Source organism: Balaenoptera musculus, chromosome 15, assembly GCF_009873245.2.
Source record: "Balaenoptera musculus isolate JJ_BM4_2016_0621 chromosome 15, mBalMus1.pri.v3, whole genome shotgun sequence".
NCBI lineage: Eukaryota > Metazoa > Chordata > Mammalia > Artiodactyla > Balaenopteridae > Balaenoptera > Balaenoptera musculus.
Genome location: NC_045799.1, coordinates 79,052,262 through 79,075,989, shown reverse-complemented (window position 1 = coordinate 79,075,989; position 23,728 = coordinate 79,052,262). Strand labels below are relative to the sequence as shown.

The 23,728-nt window shown below is 44.6% G+C and overlaps 1 protein-coding gene and 1 long non-coding RNA gene across 3 annotated transcripts; one reads left to right on the top strand and one right to left on the bottom strand.

Annotated features, from left to right (window-relative positions):
- Positions 1-942: 942 nt before the first annotated feature.
- Positions 943-23,728, top strand: POM121C (POM121 transmembrane nucleoporin C). Of its 2 annotated transcripts, none has more exons than XR_005016405.1 (13): positions 943-2,329; positions 3,280-3,495; positions 3,800-3,958; positions 5,570-5,650; positions 7,090-7,261; positions 15,200-15,291; positions 15,940-16,013; positions 16,448-16,572; positions 16,687-16,789; positions 17,038-17,214; positions 18,121-19,779; positions 20,995-21,287; positions 21,472-23,728. XR_005016405.1 is itself a non-coding variant. In XM_036824922.1 (13 exons), the coding sequence occupies exons 1-13, from the start codon at positions 1,761-1,763 to the stop codon at positions 21,567-21,569; spliced, it is 3,648 nt and encodes a 1,215-aa protein (XP_036680817.1). In that variant the 5' UTR covers positions 943-1,760; the 3' UTR covers positions 21,570-23,728. The 2 variants fall into 2 exon arrangements, 1 of the variants encoding a protein (XP_036680817.1); XM_036824922.1 differs by having other exon boundaries at positions 20,995-21,117.
- LOC118880842 lies at positions 16,796-20,988 on the bottom strand. Its single transcript, XR_005016406.1, has 3 exons — positions 20,225-20,988; positions 17,528-17,695; positions 16,796-16,892 (listed from the first exon to the last, which is right to left on the bottom strand). It is a non-coding gene; the product is annotated as an uncharacterized LOC118880842 (long non-coding RNA).

Genomic DNA, 23,728 nt, shown 5'->3' with positions numbered 1-23,728 from the left:
ATCTTCTTTCTTCCCTTATTGAAGTTTCTTGAATGGTACGTCCACAGCCGCTGCCTCCATTTCCTCATCTTCTATTCACTCTTTAACCCATTGCACCTTGGCTTTGTCCCACTATTCCACTGATACCAGTACTGTTTGAGATTTTTTTTTTTTTTTTTTTTTGACTGCGCCGCGCAGCTTGCAGGATCTTCGTTCCTTGATGAGGGATCGAACCCAGCCCACAGCAGTGAAAGTGCAGAGTCCTAACCACTGGACTGCCAGGGAATTCCCAAGATTTTTTTCTTAAGGAACACAGCCCATACCCTTTCCTTTTCGAATGAAGTTTGATATGAAATTACAGTCTATTGAACAGATAGAAGCAGAATTGCCCTGGCAATGTGTTGGGGAAGAGAAGAACTGTTTGTTTTTCTCATCTCTCCCAGTTGCTCCAGAGGCATCTTTTTCTGAGCCTTTCCTATCTTTCCAACCTCCCTATTCCACCAAACATCCTAATCTCCAGCCATATCGAACTGTTTGCAGACTCTTGTGTCATACTCCTTTCCATCTCTGTGCTTCTGCAAAATCCTTCTTCATCTGCCTTGAACCTGCTTTAAGCCAGTTCTCTTAGCTCAAGTAGCATCTCCCAGCCCATCTTCCCCTTTATCATTCCTTCCCTTTTTGTGCCTCTGTTATCACAGTTAACACGATGAATTGTAACTTTCTATTTACACATCTTTCTTCCCTACTAAACTCAGGGCTTCTAGAGATCAGAGACCCTGTGTTTTCCCCCATTACTCTCTTTAATGTGTATCAGTAATAGAATGAGTAAATCAATGAATGAATGGCCAAGGAAGCTGAGCTAGGCCAAAGCCTGAATTAGCAGACCACCAAGTTTTTTTTTAAACAGTTTTATTAAGATATAATTCAAATACCATACAATTTCATAGGGTTGTGCAACAGTCACCATAATCTAATTTTTAAACATTTTTGTCCCGGCCGAAAGTAAACTCTACCCTTTAGCAGTCACTCTCCATCCCCCGATGCCCAACACACTCCCCGGACCTAGACAAACACTAATCTACTTTCTCAGGCCACCAAACTTAACAAAGGTAAATTGATCACAAATCCTAAAAATCTACCCGATTCTGGAGCATAATGTGAAATTTGGTAGATAATTGCCCCCCTTTATCAATGTGTACTGCAGAAACGCAAACTTCTATTGCAGCTTCAGGTCTGATCTGCAGTTTATTAGACTATTAGGCAGTTTGATAGGGAATTTATTAGTACCAGATCCACATTTAATGAGGGTGGATAGTTTGGGTTGGTCTTGATTTTTACTATTGCTGTTGAAGTCAACTCCCTTTAGCAGTTTATAGTTTGGCAGAAAACAGAGTAACAAAAAACTCGCAGCCTCAGGTAGCAATTGTGAAAGTGCCTGATAATCTCTTCTAGGGTGTTTAGCCCCCTAGAAAATAAGCATTACGTGAGTAGTCGCTTTCCGGAGCTTTTATTTCTAACGCGATTCTTCCAAGAGGCTCACCTCTGGATGGGTGCTGTGCGGGTGTACACGCGGGACAAGAATCACAACTCGGCGTTTAGCGAGGCGGCATTTTCTGAAATGGGTCGGGTCTAGCGCGTCGCCAGGTAGTAGCGTTTCCCTTCGCTGTCGCGCGTACGAGTCGCTTGCGCAGTGACGCAGTCGGCGCGCGGCGACGCGGCGCGCGGCGCGCGGCGCGGTGCACGCTGGGATATTTAAGTCTTCTCCGCGGCGCGGAGCCGCGATGTCTCCGCCGGCTTCGGCGGCTGGAGGAGGTGACCGGCGGCGGCCGTTAGCGAGTGTCAGGGACGGCCGGGGCCGGGGCTGGGGCTGCGGCGGGCCGGCTGGGGCGGCGCTTCTCGTCTTGTCGCTGCTCGGCCTCGTGCTGTACCTGGTGCCGGCGGCGGCTGCGCTGGCCTGGCTGGCTGTGGGGGCTACCGCGGCCTGGTGGGGACTGAGCCGCGAACCCCGGGGTTCGCGCGCCTTCTCGCTGGTTCGGAACGCCAGGCGTCAGCGAACACTGCTCGCCTCGCCTCCGGCCAAGTCGGCAGTAAACGGAAATCTTCTAGAGCCGCGGAGCCTGCTGGAAGGACCCGACCCCGCTGAACTGCTCCTCTTGGGCAGTTACCTGGGCAAGCCTGGCCCCCCGCAGCCTGCCCCCGCCCCGGAGAGCAGGGACCTGCGGGAGAGGCCGGGCCGACGCCCACCCGCCCGCACCGCGCCGCCCGCTCACTCGGCGCATCCCCGTGGCGTTCAAGTTCACCCCTTCCTCCCCACTCCTCTCCTCCGATCCTCTAGGAGGCCTTCCCACCGGTAAGATAACCGTGATCTTTCCCACACCCTTCTCTCTGTCGACGGGCTTTGAATTGAGGACTTGACTTTCAAATCCGATTTTCTTTTTCATTAAGTCCAAAGTGGATTCTGTGTCGTTTTGTCATCTTAAACACCTTGATCCGTGTCAGTCGTCTCCTGCCCCCCTTTAGGCTTTGGAATGAGATGTGATGCCACAGCTGTTCCCTTCCTTTTAGTTCTTAAACCTGTCTGAATTTTCATACAGTATAGATTTAGCAGAATACTTGATAAACCATTAAGTATCCCTACTTCTAGTGAAAATGTCTTTATCTTTCGAGTGTAGTCATAGAGTATGTTTTGTTAGATTTTTTTTCTTTGGACCACTAAGAGAAATTCTATGGTTAGCTGAGCTCAAAGAGGTGTTCCCAGGAAACACCTCTTTGATTGATAAAACTTGGTAGATAAAGATGATCAAATCAAAGAGACAGTTTCATTTAGTCCCAATAGCTGAGTGATACAAAAGAATACAAAAATTTGGTGAAAATATTAGATTCTTGAAAAGTACATTTATTTGAGAAGATGAATGTTTAGGTGTTATTAGGTGTTAAAAATGTTTAACTTTGAGTGTATGTTACTGATGGATTAGCATACAAGAGTGAAGCATTCTTGAAAAGTTTCTCCTTACACATCCTAACACACACTTTTCTTCCATCGTAGTTTACTTGTGTGGGCAAGGTTTTCAATTTCCCTCTCAAATTGTTGAAGTCCATTGTAGGGACAGCTGTTAAGCAGCTGTCACTTTCTGCCCTTAGACGAAATGGGGGAAAGTTGCCATAAAAATACCATGTGTTCTTTGTTGCTTAGAAAGAGGTTTAAACTCTCTGGAAAATATCTGAACCCACGTGGTTCTTTAGTCATTTAAATTTTCTGACATTCCTTTAAGCTTCTTTGGTATCTCCCATTCTTCACAGGGATTGTGGGACTTTATCACATCGGTTTGTAATAACACCTCGAAGAAGATATCCAATTCAACAGACCCAATATTCCTTGCTGGGGGTGCTTCCCACTGTATGCTGGAATGGTTATCACAAGAAGACTGTGCTGTCTGCTCGTAATTCCAAAATGGTGTGCAGTCCAGTGACAGTGAGGATTGCTCCTCCAGATAGCAAACTGACTCGTTCTCCGATGTGAGTATTGTCGTTAAAAGAATAGACTCCTGTTTGTCCACTTTATTCTTTGGTTATTCCTGTGACAAAGCAGAAAAAGAAGTAGCTGTTTATTTGAATGAGAAATCCCAAATTCTAGTAATTGAACCATCTTTTTGTTTTGTTTGCTTTGGACTGTAGCTTTAATTGCAAAGGGCGATTTCTGTGAGTGTATAAATTATACTTTTGCTTGTTGGTTGGCTTCTGATGTCCAGTGACTGAAATCTGTGCTATATGGCATGGTAATTAAAATATCTTGATGCTGGAATCTTATCTTTCATTGTAGACGAGAGCAAGTTATCAACTCAACACTGTCCTCACCATCAACTAGTGCCCCAGACCCATGTGCAAAGGAGACCGTACTGAATGCCCTCAAAGAGAGGAAGAAAAGGACAGTGGAGGAGGAAGACCAAATATTTGCTGATGGCCAGGAAAATAAAAGAAGGTAACAGTCCCAACAGTAGTAACAGGCCTCTCACGTGGGCTCCTGGGATTTGTTGAAATATAGATCACTCTCCAAAAGATGTAGAGGCCAGCTCCAGTTTGTGACCCTTAGTAGGTCCTGTTCTTTGGCTTTCATGGAAGAGCTTGGTAACAAGGGTTTTAATGCTGTTCATTTCCTAAGACACATGTTAGATAAATTTTGTAATTTACCTTTTCCATAAGTACTAGAGATACGCCAATAACTATTAGCCATGTTAGCTTCATACTTTTGATACAAACGTGTTAAATTTTATTTGTGAGAGAGCATGCTTAAAGTCTTCCCCTCACAGTCTCGTGTTGTTTAATTATTTGGGTGACCACCAGCTGCAGTATTGTGATCGTGCTGAGGGGAGTGCTTGGCAAAGAAAAGTGAGGACTAGGGTACGGTAGACTTATCAGTAATGAGAGTAAAACCAATTTCATTATTTTGTTTTCAATAACTTAATGAAAATGGGTGTTAAGGCTTTAACAGGCTGCAAAGGAGTCAGTTAAGGAGTCCAGTCATTTTTCTAATTCAATAAATTGAGTACCCACTATGTGCCAGAGCCTATTCTAGGTACAGCGGAGAGAGCTTTGAACAAGACGCAGTCCTCATGGGACTTGTTTGAGGAAAAGAGACCAAAAAATAAGGATAACAAAATAAGCAAGATAATTATCAATTATAAGTGTATAGAGATAAAAAACAGAGTGATATAACAGAGGGTAATGAGAAGGGGGCTTCTTTATATAAGATGGGCAAAGAAGTGCTCTCTGAGGAGACAGTGGACCCCACACGTAAAATCATTGGCCCCATTACCTAGAGAAGATTGTTCATATCCTATAGGTTCAAAATTGGTCAGCTTTGATACTGTAGGTGACAAAATTGAGTAGGGAAATGTTAATCAGTGCAAGTGTATGTATGTAATGGGAAGATCACGTAATCATGACTAGAGATAGGATTGACAAGTGAGCAATTTGAGCTGATGTCAACTAGCTAAGTAGGAGTGGCAGGGGGTGGGGAGGTGTGGAGGTGGGAGAAGAAATAACTATTTTTATGGTGCAGATAGGTTTCTCATGTTCTGCAGGGTGGTAATTTTGCTTGACCCCAGTGAGCCTATAACTGAGGATTCTGTACTATCTTTCCCATAATGGGAATAAGCAATGATTATGTGCACCATGCATAGGCCCTTCTTGTATGTGATATGTAAAGTTTTTCCTTAATAGACTTGCCATATTAACCTCTAGAGCACTATAGGATGTGTGGGTTAATCCCTAAAGTGTTGTTTTTGTTTTCAATTTGGGGATGGTAGGATGTTAAATTTGTGATTCTGATACTTTGGTGAGAAGTTAGCAAATAATTGATAACACCTGAAGAGTTCAAAAGGTCTTGAAGTATTTTCATACTTTTCTTATTGCCTGGACGCTCTTAGCGTAAATTTACCTTTTGGAATCTTTGGAGTTGAAGCATCCCTCTTCTTGTCTAGCATGGAACCTGTGCTCCATAGGAAGAGTATAGGGTCCCAAGAATATGGGAGTATGATTTAAGGGGAAAGAAAGTAACTTCATTTAATTGAGAGTTTTTTGATTTGTCTAGGCGCCATGATAGCAGTGGGAGCGGACATTCAGCATTTGAGCCCCTGGTGGCCAATGGAGTCCCTGCTTCTTTTGTGCCTAAGTAAGTGAGAATCCATGGGTGAGATACAGACTGTTGGAAAAGGGAATTATCAGAGTTATTGTCCTGTAGGCTTTCTTTGCTTTTCTGCATTGCTTTATTAGTTCAGGTTCAAATCTTTGAAGTCAGAGAGGAACATTTTGAGTAACTTGCCACAATAACTATCTTCTAATTCCTTTTAATATTTTTTCATTAATATGGATAAAACACACTAAGGCTAAGAGGGTTTATAAGTATATTTAATAACCAAGTATATAAACAGAAAGATCACAAGGTTTGTGCAATGGATAAAATGCAACAATATGAAATTTAAGATAAATATTAAATCGCTACATTTGAGTTTAAATACATTTGAGGAGGAATTGGCTGGGAGGAAAAGTGGCTCAGAAATATGTGTGAAAAGCCTTGTGGTAACGTATATGCTTAATTTGAGTCAGCAGTATGATATGGCTGCCAAAAAAGCTAATGTGCTCCTAGTCTGTGCTGATGAAGAACAAAGACTAGAACGAGGCCGGCGAGTGGCAGTCTTGCTCCTCTTAGTTCTTCTCAGATTGTCTGTGGAGTGCGTTTGGTTTGGTGTACTACACGGTAAGGATGTACACAAACTGAAATTCATTCTCAGTGGAGCAGCTAAGATTTTATGGGCTGGTGGTGGGTAAGGCAGTTTTGAAGGGGTATGAATACTAGCCCAGAGGAGGAAAATCTCAAGGAGAATAAGGAAATTTGGATAATGGTCTCCAAAATATGGAAGGACTGTCACGTGAAAAAAGAAAAACAATTTGCTCAGTTTGGCTCCAAATAGTATCCATGGGTGAAAGTTAGAGGAAATACATTTTCATCCAGTATAAGAATAAACTGGTCTGTTGTTGAGTATCATAACAGGGGTTGGATGACTTATTCTACAGGAAAGATGTACAGGGAATTTCTGTTTCAGTTGGAAGCTGAGAAAAAATGGTTGGTTTCTCTTAACTCTGATTTTTTTTAAAAACAGTTGTATTGAGGTATAATTGGCGAATAATAAACTGCCTGTTTAAAGTGTACAATTTGATAAGTTTTGACTTGCATACACCTGTGAAACCATCACTACAGTCAAGATAATGAATGTAAATATCACCTCCAAAAGTTTCCCCATGCCCCTTAGTAATACCTCCCTCCATCCTGTCCCCATCTCCAGGTATCTGCTGATCTGTTTTCTGTCACTGTAGATTAGTGTGCATTTTCTAGAATATTATATCAGTGGACTCATATATTTGATTTTTAAAATATTTGGCTTTCTCTTCCTGACTGTCAGATATATTTAGCCAAACTGTTAATAATAAAATTAAGAGCATTATGCTCTTTTATTAAGTTTTTTTTTTTAAGAAAGATTTTGTGTCCATGGACGAAGCCTTAAAAGAATGTCTTTAATAATACATCTAACTGTCTTTTCCCCTTTTTATTAGGCCTGGGTCTCTGAAGAGAGGTCTCAATTCCCAGAGCTCAGATGATCACTCGAATAAGAGATCCCGCACCTCTTCTATGAGCTCCTTGACAAGCACATACACAGGTGGCATCCCTAGCTCCAGCCGCAATGCCATTACCAGTTCCTACAGTTCTACTCGAGGTCTCTCTCAGGTACATTTGTCTTGCGCTGTGGGAGAAATGGGTTCCTAGCATTAATTAATCGATCAGCCAGTGTTTACTACCTGGTTATCTGTAGATACCTTCTATCTGTCAGATATTGGGATTATCACTAACAGAAGATACAAACCCTTAAGTGATAACTATAGACCAGTGGAACAGAATAGAAAGCCCAAAAAGTAAAGCAATCATATGTGGGAACCTGATACAAGACAGAGGCATTTTTGCAGATAAATGGGCAAAGGACGAATAATTCAGTAAATGATATTAATTTAATCAAAAGGTAGATTGAGTCCAGATTGCATTGGATCATAAAAGAAATTTATCCTATAGGCATTGAGAATTTAATGAAAGTGTTTAAAAATAAGAAGTGGTTGTAATTCTTTTTTAGAAAGAGGATGTAGTATAGCCTAGGGAACAGAGCAAGCTTTGCTACCAGACAGATGTGGGTTCCAGTCTTGGCTCTGACACCTAGTAGCTCTGGGGCCTTGGGCAAGTAAATCACTTAAACTCTCTTTGTCTCATTTCTAAATCATTATTGTAAAGACTGAAGGTAGTGTTTGAAAAGTACCCATTACAGTGCCTGTTAATAAGTGGGTACCCAATATATAGTAGCTAGGAAAAAATAAAGCATGTGTGGAGGAAGATTTTCGAGGGGAGAAAAATTTTGAGATAAGTTAATCAATCCAGAAGGCTCTTACAGTAATATAAATGAAAGATGAGTTTGATAGGTGAGGAATAGTATTTAATTTGTGTCTCTTATGAGTGAGTTTGAGCAGCTTTTCATATACAGTACTAGAGAAACATATTCCAAATGAACTAAAGATTTAAATGTAAAATAGAAACCATAAAAATAAATGTTTGCAAAAGCAGGCTTCTTGGAATTCCCTGGTGGTCCAGTGGTTAGGACTCGGCCCTTTCACTGCCGGGGGCCCTGGGTTGGATCCCTGGTGGGGGAACTAAGGTCTCACAAGCCGTGCAACCCGCAGCAAAAAAAAAAAAAAAAAAAGGATGCTAGTGGGAGCATCAGTTGGTACAGTTCCCTAGAGGGCAGTGTGGCCATTGTTATTCGCATTAGAGATGCACATGCCCTTTGATCCAGCAGGTTTACTTTTAGGAATTAACCCTACACATATACTCAAAGACATATACAAGGATGTTGATTGTAGCATTATTTTTGCAGAAGCTTGGAAACAATGTAAACATACCTTTTTAGGGGGCTGGTTGAATGACTTACAGTATTTCCATAAGTTGAAATACTGTGTAACTGTTAAAAACAGTAAGGCAGCTTTAATAGGCACTGATGTGAATGAGCTCAAAATATTATATTTAAAAAGCATGGTACAGAACTGTGTGTATAGTGTCCTCTATTCATGCTGCTGGTTTCTTTAATCTTTTGATGTGCATAGAATAATGTTGACAGGATATATTAGAAACTGTAATAACTATTGGATAGGAAGGAAACTTTTTACTGAATTCTTGTTGGAATTTTGTAACATGTGCTACAATATTACCTTTCCTGGCTTCAGAATCTTTTTTAAGTATAGGTAACTGTTAAGTAAAAATTCCCCTGTCCTGGCTATCTCAGTGTCCATCCCATAGGTACCTACTGTTAACATTCCTACTATGTATGCAAACACAGATGATACACAAGATTTCTGGTCTGTTTAACAAAATGGAATCATAGCATATATGGTTTTTCTGCATCTTTTTTAATCATTATATATTGCATAGCATTCCATGTCATGTAATCTATCTAATGGCTGTTTGAAAATTAGAGTATAATGTGCAGAAAAACAAATATAGATGTACAGCTCCATGTAACCACCACCCAGGTCAAGTAATAAATCATTTTCAACATGCAGAAGCCCCTCTCATACCCACTCACAGTCACTACTTCTTCCCTCCTTCCTTCCTCAATATTAGCATCATATATAGTTTTCCCTGTTTTTGAATTTTATATAAATGGAAACAGAATATGCTTTCTTTTGTGTTTGGCTTCTTTCATTCAACATTTTACTTGTGAGATTCATTCATGTTGTTGCATGTGGTCGTAGGTCTTTCATTTTCATTGCTGAATACTGTTCCATTATATGAATATACCACAATTAATTTATCCATTCTACCATTGGACATTTGAGTTTCCTGTTGGGAGCTGTTATGCATAATGCCGCTATGGACATTCTTGTATGTCTTTTTTTTTTTTTTAATTTAAGCATAGTTGATTTACAATGTTGTGTTAATTACTGCTACACAGCAAAGTGATGATTATACATACATATACATCCTTTTTTAAAAAAATTCTTTTTTGTTATGGTTTATCATAGAATATTGAATATAGTTCTCTGTGCTATACAGTAGGACCTTGTTGTTTATCCATCCTGTATATAAAAGCTTCCATCTGCTAACCCCAATCTCCCACTCCATCCCTCCCCCAACCTCCTCCCCCTTGGCAACCACCAGTCTGTTCTCTGTTTGTGATTCTGTTTCTGTTTCATAGATAGGTTCATTTGTGTCATATTTTAGATTCCACATGTAAGTGGTATCATATGGTATTTGTCTTTCTGACTTCACTTAGTATGATAATCTCTAGTTGCATCCATGTTGCTACAAATGGTATTATTTCGTTCTTTTTTATGGTTGAGCAGTGTTCCGTTGTATGTATGTACCACATCTTCTTTATCCATTCATCTGTTGGTGGACATTTAGGTTGTTTCCATGTCTTGGCTGTTGTGAATAGTGCTCGTTTGTATAAGTCTTTTTTTTTCCCCCGTACTGCACAGTTTGTGGGATCTTAGTTTCCTGACCAGGAATCGAACCTGTGCCCCCTGCACTGGAAGCACAGAGTCCTAACCACTGGACCACCAGTGGTCTAGGGTTATTCCCTGTATAATTCTTTTTAAGGTGATGTTTCAGTTGATTCTCCTACCAGTGCAGTATGAGATTTTGTTCCTGTGTTTATACATCTTCACTAACACTTGGTGTTGCCTGTCTCTTTAATTACCCATTCCAGTGAGTGTGAAGTAGTAGTAGTAGTAATTTGTATTTCTCTGATTAATAGTGAAATAGAGGTATGAACTGTTCATTGGCCATTTGTATGTCCTTTTTTATGAAGGGCCTGTTCAAGTTTCTTGGCTCTTTTCTATTAGGTTGTCTGTCTTTTTCTTACTGATTTATGTAAGGTCTTTATATATTCTAGATACAAGGTCTCTGTGAATTATATGTGTTGCAACAAGTAAGTGTCCTACTCTGTGGCTCACCATTTCATTCTTTTCACTCTTTTCACTTATGGTTAGTGTATTTTGTGTACTGTTGAGGAAGTCTTTGCCTGCCTAAGGTCATGATGATATTCTCTTATGCTACCTTCTAGAAGCTTTATTATTTTTCCTTTTTACATTTAGATCTATAATCCTCTTGAAATTGATTTTTGTGTATGATATAAGGTAGGGATCAAAATTAGTATTTTTCCATCTAAATATCCATTTGACTCAGCAGCGTTTATTGAAAGGCCCGTCCTTTTCCTATTGCTCTGCAGCACCACCTTTGTCATAATGTGTCAGTATATCTGTAGATCCATTTCTGTTGATAGATTCTGTTTTGTTGCACTGGTCTGTTTTTCTGCCCTGTGCCACACAGTCTTTAAGTTTTGATATCTAGTAGAGTAAGTCATCCAACTTTCTCATTTCTCTCATTCCTCTTCAGAATTGTCTTGGATCTTGGCCCTTTGCATTTCTATATAATTTTATCATCTTGTCAATTTCCACACCAAAAAATTTGCTAAGGTATTGACTGGGATTGCCTTTAATCTGCCAGTTATTTTGGAGAGAGCTGACGTTTACAATATTGAATCATCCAGTCCATGCACATGGGGTGGTCTTCAGTTATTTACATCATCTTTATCTGTGCAGTGGTTTTACATATTTTTTATTACATTTATTCCTAGGTACATGTTTTTAATGCTATTATAAATAGCATATTAGAAATTTGTTACTGATGTATAGTAATACAACTGATTTTTGTATTCAGAAAATTTGCTAAATTCTGAATATTCATCTGTATATTCTTTAGGATTTTTGTATGTACATCATGTTGTCTACAATAATAACAGTTTTTTTCTTTCTTTTTAATTCTAGTATTGTTTTTTCCTTTTTAGTTTTTTAGAAATTAATTTTTAAAATTTATTTATTTTTGGCTGTGTTCGGTCTTTGTTGCTGCACGCGGGCTTTCTCTAGTTGCCGTGAGCGGGGGCTACTCTTCGTTTTGGTACACGGGCTTCTCATTGCGTTGGTTTTTCTTGTTGCGGAGCGCGGGCTCTAGGCATGTGGGCTTCAGTAGGTGTGGCACGTGGGCTCTAGAGCGCAGGCTCAGTAGTTGTGGCACACGGGCTTAGTTGCTCCGCGGCATGTGGTATCTTCCTGGACCAGGGCTTTCACCCATGTCCCCTGCATTGGCAGGGAGATTCTTAACCACTGCGCCACCAGGGAAGTCCTTGAATATTATCTTCTTACATACGTTTTTGTTGTTTTGTTTTACTGTCAGACGTTGGGGGGGGTGGGGGGACAATGACTTGAAGCTCTGAATGGTAGTATCTTCCTCCAGAGAGGTCTGTCTTTTGCCTCTGGCAGGCAGCTAGGATAGGGACAGATTACCCCTGTACAGTTGGAATTGACATGATTCTGAGTTGGTTGTCAGTTCTTGTGAGGGCTGGTTTATTTCTGATTTGCCCTGTACCCTACTATGTAGCCTTTGGGATTCCAACCAAAAGCCTAAGGTGTATATTAGGGCCCCTCTACTTTGGAAAGCCCTGAATTCCGGTTTTTGTCTTCCCAGCCCTACAGGGCTGCCAAAAGCTTTTCTCAGCCTCTCAACTGCAGCTTTTACTTTTGGAATGGGCAGTCGCCCTGAGGCTTCTCACCTACTGGCTCCTCTTCTCTGTCTTACCTCCACAGTGTCTCACTGCCTTGGTAGCTCTCCATACCACCGTACCTTCAAACATATGTATTTTATATTTTCTTCAGCACTTTTTATTTGTCCTCCACAGCAGGGTTGGTCTGAAACAACGTAGTCAATATGTAATAACCTATAATGGAAAAGAATCTGAAAAAGAATGTATACACACATATATGTATGTATAACTGAATCACTTTGCTATACACCTGAAACATTATAAATCAACTATATATCAATAAAAAATAAATAAATGGTGCTTATGCATTAAACAAACAAACAAACCCGTAGCCTGAAACATGGTCAGATTTTTTTTTTAAGCACCCTCACCCCTGGTAGAGCCTGTGACCTACGGCAAGTAATATACTCACTGACACTAATAGCTTCTGGGTGTTTTATTGTAAGTAGTTACCAGTCCCGTTTGTGTGTGATATTTAAATATATAATGCTCTCAGAAGGAGAAGTTCTAGAACGGAGAGCATAGTGTACTTTCAGTTTTGATCATAATTATCTTTGAAATGGTCCATGGCATGAGTTATTTTAAATTATCAGGAAAGTAAGGAAGTCTTTGGAAGCGGAGATTAGAGTAATATGAAAGTTCTTTATGTTGAAACTTCTCTTTCAAAGAAATGTGTACTGAAGCAGTAAACATCCCGAGTAGTCAATAGAGATGACAGCCCTTCTGTTTGGTGCAAGTGGTAGTAGAGATATTTGACTTAATTGTATTTTTCCAGAGGAGCAGTAGTATATACCCAACGCACAGCTGCCCAAACTAGAAGTTCTAGCTTTGATATTATAAAATCATTACAAATATTAGACTGGTGGCAATTAGAGAAAGTGAACTGTCCTTAGATCTCGTTGTGCGTGACATTGATATCTTCATAAGTCTTATATAAGACTTGTCATTTTCCAAAGTAGGAATAGTAACCCTGGCCTTCAAAACCTCAAAACCCTAGCTTGCATTTCTGACCCTGTCCCTTATTATTCCTTTACAGATACCCTATATTTAAGCCAAAGCAGCGTATTTGTTATCTTGTAAGAGCACCTAATTCCTTCCTGCTTTGTTTCCTTTTCTTGTTCTGTTCTCCACCCGGAATCATGTGTCCATCCTACTGCAAGCCTATAAAGTTTGTCTTTCTTCAGGTGTTTTTGTCAGATGATGAAGGACCATCACAAATGTCACCTTCATCCTTTATTATTCTTCTAACCGAACTCTGCATAATCTCTCTCTTCTTGGACTCCTTTTTAGAGACTTCGTTCATCTCTTGTCTATTATAGTCAATTTGTGTACCGTCCTGTCTCTTTTCTAGATTGTAAATTTCTTGATGATGGGAATGGTCTTGCTTATCCTTGTGTTCTTTGTAAAGTATAAAGGATAGTACCTTTATGAAGTAGGAACTTGACAAAAATTGAATTACAGTGCAGAACTAAATTGACTGCTGGATACATAGATTGACTGTTTCTTTTTATGACTTGCCTTGGTATAGCCTTTGCCCACTTCTCATTTGATATGTTTATTATGTTTATATGGAATTGCAAGACTTTCACTTTTACATGTTAAGGATATTAACTTACCACTTTAGTTGAATATATCTACCTTTTAATTTTGTTTCTAGTTATGTTTTTGTTTCATTTTGGAGTGTTTTTGTTTCCTGTCCACATACATTTTATTTCTGGTTTATGGAAACATTACTGTGGTTGAAAATTCAGATGGTACAGAGTATATAGTAAAGTCTCCTTCCCACATGGAGACATTTTTATTTAGAGAGGTTCTTAGTGGTCCTATGACAGTCTGTCAGTTTTCTTTCCTTTGTTTCTGGAATAGAAAGTCTTTTCCCTACCCCAAGCTATTTAAGAGCTCATTTGGTTTTTTCAGTAGTTCTTTATGACACCTGGACTGTGTGTGTGTTTAGTCTGTGACGTGGACATAGAGCATGTTCCTCCCGATTGTTGAACCAGGTTGTCTTCCACCCCGGCTAAAGGTTAGAATCACCTTTGGCACTTCATTAAAAATACAGGTGTGAGGCCTAAGCATTTGTTGTTTTTTCAGATGGCTGTCCTTTCTCGTTATTTACCTGAGCATAACATAAAAAACTATTATTGATTTCAGCTTTTTTCTCAAGCTCATTCTGAGTCTTGGTTTCCTGACATTAGTCTTATGGAACTATTCTACTGCTTTACCACCTGTCTTTGATTTAAAACCCTCTTTACCTTTTTAAAATTTTTATTAAGCATTGTTGCCTCCCTGTTTGTGCTTATATGATGCAGTTTTACTGAGTAAGAAATCACTAGAAGCTTCTCAATGGGAAAAATGCCTATGGTGACAGTTCAGTATCTTTGTAAATAGGCCAGAGACAGTGAACCTATTTGCAGAGAGCTTGCTCTTTGTCAAGTACTTTGCTGCTAGGCCCCTTCGAAGGAGGCAGAGATGAAAACAGACTACCTTTGCTATCAGGGGACTCCACTTGGTGAAGAGACAGATGCATGGATAATTACAACGATAAACACCGATGCTGCAAAAGTCATAGATGTCATGATCGTATATTTTTAAAAAATAAAGTTAATAAAGTAAAACTGAAAATTTAATGAGAGCAAAACTAAATTAGTTTACTGGCTTATCTCCATTGGAACAGTTTACTTTACTTTTATCATTTCCACAGACAATATAGAGTAAACATATATGCACATCATAGCTCTAAACCATTACTGAATGTGACAGTCCACTTTTTAATATACGCCAAAAGTACATTCATTCCTTCTACATTTATTAGTTAGCGTTCCATTAGTTTTTCAGACTTTTTCTCCTGTAGTTAATACTGGCAATTGACTTTCTTTTCAGGAGCCTTCCTTCACAAAGAAGTATTTTTTTAGTTACCTAAAAGGAGATTTTATATGCAGTGATGAATAGAACCACAACATTATATTGAAGGTCAGATGATAAACTATCAGCTAGGGTCAGTCATGTTACTTCTGTTTGACTTTTAGCTGTGGAAGAGGAGTGGTCCCAGTTCATCTCCCTTCTCTAGCCCAGCCTCATCCCGCTCCCAGACACCAGAGAGGCCAGCAAAGAAAATAAGGTAATCCATTATTGTTTGCTGTGTGGATTAATGAGAGGTCAGGAAAAGAGGGACATTTACTTGGCTCTTAGGCTTTCTGCAACTCTGATTTGGAGGATCAAAGAAATTAACATCTAGAGGACAGTGAAGTGCCCACCTGAATCGCTCTGATCTCTTACAGTTCTTTTGTACCCACTGTAGAGGCCTCTGGCTCTCTTCCTCACACTGTAGCGTGAGTGACGGGGGTGCAAGAGTAGGGGCCACACACACTAGAATGAACAGAGTGAATGATGTCATCGGGCAGCGGACTTCATGTTTTTGACTCCAGCTGACCTTCTAGGTGCCTACAGTCAAGTTGAATGTCATTCTGTTAGGGATCAGATCTGTGACTAGAACTTTCAGGAACTTGGTGGGTTGTAAGTAAGGTTTTGAAGATTATTGATCTGTGCTTGTTGTAAGACAAAGGTTTCTCCTTGGTTTCCATGAACTGCCTCCATTCTTTTCTGTTGGAATTTTCTTTTGACTTCTTTTATTTTTTGTCCTGGCATACTGAGGTCTTATATCATGGTTGTTCTAGACCAGTTGGTAGGTAAGCAGGTACAAGAAGTTATCCAGTACTTTTTGCCAGCAAGTCTTCCTTAAACTTAATTCTGCCTTTTCCTCCTACAGAGAAGAGGAGCTTTCTCATCATTCTAGTTCTTCAACTCCATTGGTAACAGACAAGGAGTCCCAGGGAGAAAAGGGTAAGTTGATGAATGCACTAGAGTGGCTTTTGGTGGTGGAAGTGTTGAGCGTTGCCTTGTGAAGGGCCTGTTAGATACAGAGATAGGAGTTTCTGTCCTTCAGAAATTTATAGTCAGGTAAGGGAGAAGGGTGACACAGACAGGTACAGTATAACGTGTGGTAACAGTGGGCTACAGACAAGCTTAGGCTGAGGTATCTGTGACCAATCCGGGTAATTATTGTCCAGCAAGCAGTTGTATACCTGCATTTGGAGCAATTCTGCCTTTATATCCTCTTGACTATATAATCTTGCAGATACCATCCAAGAGCCCAAATCATGGAAGATCGAATCTTTCAGAGATAACCCAGTGAAAACTCAATGTTAAAAACGGGATAGACAAACCTATCCATTTCTGGCAGAGAGGAGGAAGAAAACAAGTCTTTCTTTTTTTAGTTGCAGATAAAACCACATGGAAGAAACAGAACTCGTGGAATTCCCCATCAACACCTGGCAGCTCTGGGCAGCGTAAACGGAAGGTTCAGTTGCTGCCCTCCAGGCGAGGGGACCAGCTGACCTTGGTATGGTCTTGTCCATCTACCTCTGCCCACCCCAGCTTAACTCTGTCTTAGGAAGGCTAAATATAGGATTCTTCCAGTTTCTCCTGATTGACAACTTCTTTTTCTCTTTGGTAGCCTCCACCTCCCCAGCTTGGTTATTCAATCACTGCTGAAGACTTAGACTTGGAAAAGAAAGCTTCTTTACAGTGGTTTAACAAGGTCTTGGAGGATAAGACCGGTAAGGAATGTAGATCAGTTTCACACCCCAGAGAGGGTTTGTTTCCTTTGGTTTTATTTTGGTCTTTCTCATCTGGGAAATCCATTTGGGTCCTCAGTGGAATCTGGAGAACAGTGAGCATTGAGATTGAAGGGAAGCCTTTCTAAATGAGTTGTCCTGAGGCCCTGAACTCCCCGTGCTCCATGATATGCCACTGGAAAGGATTCCCAAACAAGGGAGGACAATGTCATCTTTTCTTTCTTCCCTAGATGCTGCCTCAGACTCTGTCACGGAGAACCCACCTACCAGTCAGTCTTCTTTCACTTTTACCCTGCCTGCTGCTGGGACTGCTTCATCCCCAACCTCCCTCCCAGCCCCAAGCACGAACCCACTGCTGGAGAGCTTGAAGAAGATGCAGAATTCCCCGGGCCTACCATCCCTCCCCGGTGAGTGGGAGAGCTTACTTTGGAGCACGTAATGACATCAGCCTTTGTTTAGGTGGAAGTAAAAGCACCATGCCCATCAGTTGCTGGAAATTGCTGTAAAGATTGAACCTATTCTAACTTCCCAAGCCTGAGCTGGTGCAAGCTTAAGAGCTTTAGAAATCTGTAATCAGGACATTTTAGGGAAGGGCTGCAACACTTAAAGCTGGGGAAGGCAGCTTAGCTTTGGTAGTCAAACAGCTCTTGATTTGAAACCCAGTCCCTTAGCTGCCCTGAGCCTTGTCGTCTTCATCTGTAAAATAAGAACAGTGCTCACCTCATGAGGTGTCCCTGAAGTATAAACGGTCGCGTGGTTAAGGTGTCTTGTCACATGCTTGCTAGACCGCAGGCACAAGGTAACAGGCTTCCAAGGACCTGCCGGCTGTTCCAGCGCCTTTGCCTTCTTGGCACTGCATACATACACACTCCTCTACCACGCTTCATCCTAGTGTAGAAAATATTAGGTACTCAGCCTCTCCCAGGCCTCATGGGCAGAGGCCATTCATTCATGGTCATATGCTCTGTACTCAGCGCCTGGTGGGTGAATGCCGTATAGTACATCTTTGTTAGATGAATAAGGTATATCTACATAATTAATTGGACTTGAGTTCAGGTAATTGGATTTTTCTTAGTTTCTACACATTTAACCCCCAACTGGGCCAAGTTTTATCCTCGTCTATCTTTCTTATGACCTGTGAAGGGTAGAAATTATGAACACTTCCTTGACTTTCAGGAATGAACAGTTTAAAGGCCTGTGATATAGATTTAGTCATAATTGTTGACTGTTGAATCCCTAGCACTGTGCTAGGCATTGAACACTGCATCACGTTTGAGATATTCCAAATTCACTTTCTCTACTCTTCTTCCCAGAATCTGCTGGTGTGGCAACCACTGTGGCCCATTCGCCTCCGAAGACACCCAGCCCTCTGGCCCCTCCGGGCTCTTCAGAGTCAGCACCCCTTCCAGGCACCTCCTCAGACTCCAAATCCACCACCACTTTCTTGGGGCTGACCCCTGCTGCTTCCCCAGGACCAGTCACTGACGCCACCAAGTCACCTCCAGACCCTCAGGCTGAGACATCTGCCAAATCCCAAGCCCCGTCCGCCCCGTCTCCCAGCCCCAAGCAGAGTATTCTGTTTGGAATGCTGAGCACCCCACCTGCTAACCCTCCTGCCTCTGTGGCCCCTGCTGTGTCTTCAGCATCTCCCATGTTCAAGCCCATTTTTGTGGTCCCACCTAAAAGCGAGAATGAGGGCCCCTTGCCCTCTAGCCCTTCCAAGGTCACAGCCGCAGCATCTTCCAGCTCAGCCATCCCCACGACGACCAGCAGCCCACCCCTCACTTTCAAGCCTATCTTTAGCAACATGGGGCCGCCTGCATCCATGCCCATGTTAACACCCTTCTCCTTCAAGCAAACAGCTACTCCAGCCACTAGCACGAGCGCCTCTCTCTTCAGCGGCCAGGCCAGCGCCACCTCCGCAGTGGTGTCCATGACCACAGCCAGCACCTCCGCGGACTCCGCTCCGAAGCCCGCGTTCAGCTTCGGTGTGTGCACCGTGACCAGCACCCTGGGCAGCGTGACTAGCACCACCGCTTCCGCCTCCCAGCCCTTCCTCTTTGGGACTCCCCCTGCTTCCGGTGCCAGCTTCGCCCCCGCCGTGGGCCCCATATTCCAATTTGGCAAGCCTCCCGCCATGCCCGCTTCAACAGCAGTTGCCACCTTTGGCCAGTCCCTTCCCAGTGCCGCCCAGACAGCCCCCAGCGGCAGCAGCACGTCCAGCTTTAGTGGCTTTGGCGGCACCCTCACCGCCTCAGCCCCGGTCACCGGCAGCCAGCCCACGCTGACGTTCAGTAGCACCACCGCCCCAGCGTTCAACATTCCCTTCGGCTCGAGCGCCAAGCCGCCTCTCCCGTCCTACCCAGGAGCCGACCCCCAACCCGCCTTCGGGGCTGTGGAGGGGCAGCAGCAGGGGGCTGCCAAGTCGGCGCTCGTCCCCAGCTTCGGCAGCTCTTTCACTTTTGGAAACTCTGCAGCCCCGGCCCCGACTGCGGCCCCAGCGCCAACCCCGGCCCAGCCAGCCTTTGGCGGCACCGCGCAGTCGGCCTTCAGTGGTCTGAAGGCCACGGCCTCTGCCTTCGGCACCCCTGCCAGCACCCAGCCAGCCTTTGGCGGCACCACAGCTGCCTTCTCCTTCGGTGCAGCCACCACCTCTGGCTTTGGCGCTACAACCCAGACCGCCAGCAGTGGGACCAGTAGCTCAGTGTTCGGCAGCACGACACCATCGCCCTTCACGTTTGGGGGATCGGCAGCCCCAGCCAGCGGCGGGGGCTTTGGGATCAGTGCGGCCACCCCAGGCACCAGCTCTGCCTCTGGAGCGTTCGGCTTTGGAGCAGGACAGAGTGGGACCACTGGCAGCACGACCCCTTTCGGGGGAGGCTTGAGTCAGAACAGCTTGGGCGCGCCCAGCCAGAGCACACCCTTTGCCTTCAACGTGGCCAGCACGCCGGACAGCAAACCTGTGTTTGGAGGTAAGGTCAGGGGTTGACTTGGTCAGCTGTGCAGCATCTGCTCTTGTGGAGCTTTACATTGTGGTAGTGAAGAAACAGGTATTAAATGTGTAAGTAGAGTGTCAGGTAGCAATAAATGTCTTGATAAAGTATGTGATTAATGACCGTGGAGGAATGCCTTTCTGAGGAAGTAACAAATTTAATCTCCGAGACTGTGACAAGAAGAGTTTGGGGTGTGGCTGCGGGGAGGTGTGTGAGAGGGCACCGCAGGGCCCGTTGAAAGTAGTCGCTTTGGAGCTGGGGAGAAGATGGGATGGGATCGCAGGCAGCTTTGAGGCTGGAAAAGTGTGCTTGTGAAGTTACAGTGAGGCTAGGCAGCCCTGTTCTTTTTCCCCAGCGACGTTCAGTTACGAGATACAGGCCTAAAATAAGTGGTAGCCGGCAAGGCCAGCCTGTTGAAACTCACCAAGTAAAGCAGGAGGGGCAGTGGCCGGGAGGTCCTCTGAGGCTGAGGAAAAGCAGAAGCAGGAGCCGGAGTTGCAGCGATGGCGAGCGGGGAGCCAGTGTAGTGCCTGCAAGGGAGGTGGGGGAGCTGGCGCGGCTGTGGGGACGAGGCGGGAGTGGGGAGTAGAGGGAGAGACGGGGGGCAAGGCCGGGCCCCAGGAAGCGAGAAAGATGCCTGCCCCACCCTGGCCCCCGGGACGAGGAAGAGCCGTGAGAGTAGGCAGCCCTCCCCGCGGGGCTGCAGCGGGCACAATGGCAGCACTCAGTGAGGGCAGGGCGTTTGCTGGCGGCTGAGTCCCAGTGGGCCCCGGGGGGAGATCAGGGGACCCACAGGGTGGAAGGGAGGAGACAGGTGAACAAGGAGAAGAGGCATAACGCTTCTAGGCCTGGTGGAAGGGAGGTAACCCGGTCAGGCTAGAGGTGGCGGTCCGCTGACGGTCATCTGCTGCTGTGTTTGGTGGCCAAGGGACTGCAGAGGCCCTACTCCGTAGGGGTCAGAAGGCAACCTGAGGGGCTTGTCTCCACTGCGGCACAGCTGTTAGCAGGCTGGGAGGCCCACCTGGGGCAACGCGTGTTAAGGCCTCCTTCCGGGGGGCTGAATGGGAGCTAAGGGGCCCTGCGGGGAAGGACCTGCCGGGAGCGGACCTCCCCACTAGGCTCATTACCCTCTGCTTTGAGGCCCTCTGCTCTCCAGCCTGGTGTCTACAGTTCTCTGCTGTCTCTTCTTCCTAGGCACCTCCACACCCGCCTTTGGTCAGAACACCCCTGCCCCTGGGGTGGGCGCATCAGGCAGCAGCCTCTCCTTTGGGGTGTCCTCAACACCCGCCCAAGGCTTTGTCGGAGTTGGACCTTTCGGTAAGCGGCCAGTCTCCTTGTTGCCAGTGTGACCTGCGTGTCTCCTCTCTGAAGAGGGGTGGGGTGGGCTGGCAGCTCCGGCTCTCCGAGGCCCGTCTGGGAGTCCAGCACAAGCCAGGTTTGGAGTTGGGCAGCGGAGATGAGAAGGAGCCAGACTGCTGGGACGCCAGGTAAACATGCTTTCCTGGGCCTTGCTCCCAGCCTATCTGTGGTCTTGGGATTTTGCCTTTTTAATCAGCCCTCCCCTGGAAGGACTGCTAGAGCTTGGCGAGGCTTTCTCCCAGCTCCCGGTGTTCTTTAGAGACTGCTCTCAGGTAGCAGCTACCCTGACGAGATCTTGTTGAATCTTTCCAGGATCGGCGGCCCCCTCCTTTTCCATTGGTGCGGGATCCAAGACCCCAGGGGCTCGACAGCGACTGCAGGCCCGAAGGCAGCACACCCGCAAGAAATAGCGTTTGCCCCTGCCCCCCACACCCCCGCCACCCTTGCCCAAATCTGGACCTCAGCACCTGCTAGGAAGAGCCTCTGACCCTTCCAGTTCCGTAACGCAGACCTGCCCCAGACCTCTGGCTTCGGCCACCAGGGAGGTGGTGGCAGCCCCAGGGGCTGTTTCCCTCTTCCAGGAAGCAGAAGCCTCGGGCCTCTCGAGGGAGGGGGAGGCAGGATGTGGCAGGGCAGAAGCCTATTACTACCTTACTTGAACAGTTCCACTGGTGAGGCTGGAGAGAACTAAAGAAACATCTGTACATATCGTCCACTGCCTTCCCTGACTCTCATTTAGTGTATGAGCTTGGTCAGGCGGCCTCCCTTCCCGCCTTTTCCCTGAGAGCCATCTTTGCCGGAGGGTAGCAGGAGGAGCCCTCGCCCACTTGCATCTCTGATATGCATTTGATGGGATTGGGGGATGGATTATCCCTAAAACTTCACCTTGCTTGGCTTGGCTATAAAAAGTGGTTCTCCCCCTCTGGTCCCATTAGGGGACTCTGTTGTTTCCCCATTTCTTGCTGCTTCATCCCTTACTGGTTCCTCGCAGGATCGATTCCTTTTAAAATGATCCTGACTCTGGCTTTGCCTTTGGAGGCCCCAGCGGGTGCTGCTCCTGCCGTTCCACTTCCTCCCACCAAGTCCGAGCCGGTGTTTCATCCCCGACCCTCTCTGCCAGTTTGGCCCCTAAAAGCTTGGTGGCTCAAGACTGTTAGCCTGGCAGACCCAGGGGTGATACCTTCCCCAGGAGAGGGAAGCTCCTGGAGCAGGCAGGACGCCCCCGCTGCTTTCAGCTGCCTCCTCGCCCACCGTCCCCGTTGGCCTCATTGGGCTCATCTGCCTCTCCGGGATTGTATGTCTAAAGCCTTGTCCTGTGTTATTTTGTCTGATGCTCGTGTCTATTGCTCTTTGAATCGAGTTTGGAGGAAGAACTGAATTGTATGAGTGGCGGCATGTTGGTAGTGCCGGACTTAACTGTTTCTCAAGTTCCTGGGGCCTCGCTAATTGAATGTGGAAAGTAGCACCACTTTACGGCTACAAGTGCCGAGTCTTGAATTTTCAAATGGTGTTTTGACTTTAAGGGCTGGCAGCCCGAGGAGGATGGGTCTGAGGGGAAGCAAAGGCCTCTTCCCTCTGCTGTTTGTTTCCCACCTGCCTAACTTCACTGTAGGCTAGATCACTTGTAGTGTATGTTAGAAAACCTAAATTAATGAACCACATTTTAAAATTGTATCTTACTTGCTCCACCCCTTCCTTCCTTCTTCCTTGGTTCCAAAACCACATACCCCAGGCCCAAAAGCCTTGCTGCCGTGCCCATCCTCTTTGGAAGAAGTATGAATGCGTGTGTCTAAATTAAAAGGAAAAATATTTAAACATTTTTTAACAAAATAAAAATTTATTTTTGTATTTAAGCTAAATTGCCTTTTAAATTCCTTCAAGCTTGGTTCATTGAGGTGGTTAAGTATAAATGCTATTGACTAGAAATTTAGCTGTATAGTTAAGTTATGCCTGTGTGAAGAAGAGGCTCAAATGCTGTCCCAGGCAGCTTTCCTGAGGGACTAGAGCTCCTTCCGGAAACACAAAATGTAATTCTTATTTTATAAATAACGTGATGTAGATGTAACTAGTCCCCCTCCCCTTGGTGAACGAGGGTGAATGTTTTGTGGCAGGGACTGCGCCCCACCCCCGCCCCAAGGAGAGCTCTGTTAGTACTTAACTGTTGTGTGTGGAGCTGAGGAGGGACCCAAGCCTCAGATACCTGCTGGGATTGGAGGGGGGTGGGGCGCGGGTCTAGAAATCAAGCTTCTACCTATACCTTACGTAAGGTAGCCCCTCTCAGCTTAGTACTCGCAGCTAGTTTACCTCAGTTCCACAGGCAGGACAGTTGATCCAGGAGCCCCCTGAAGCGGGCGTCCTGGCGCAGCCTGAGTGTGAGCGCATGAGTGCGGGTGTGGACGTGGACGTGCACTGGACAGGGACGGGAGGCTGGGACTTTCCATTACAAATAAAGACTGAATTCCTGTGAGTCTAGTTGGAATTTTTAGTATGAACGTGAGATTGTTCTCACGTATGAACGTGAGATTGTTCTCCTTGCTTGTGTCATTAAAAAAAACTGTGATCTATCGTA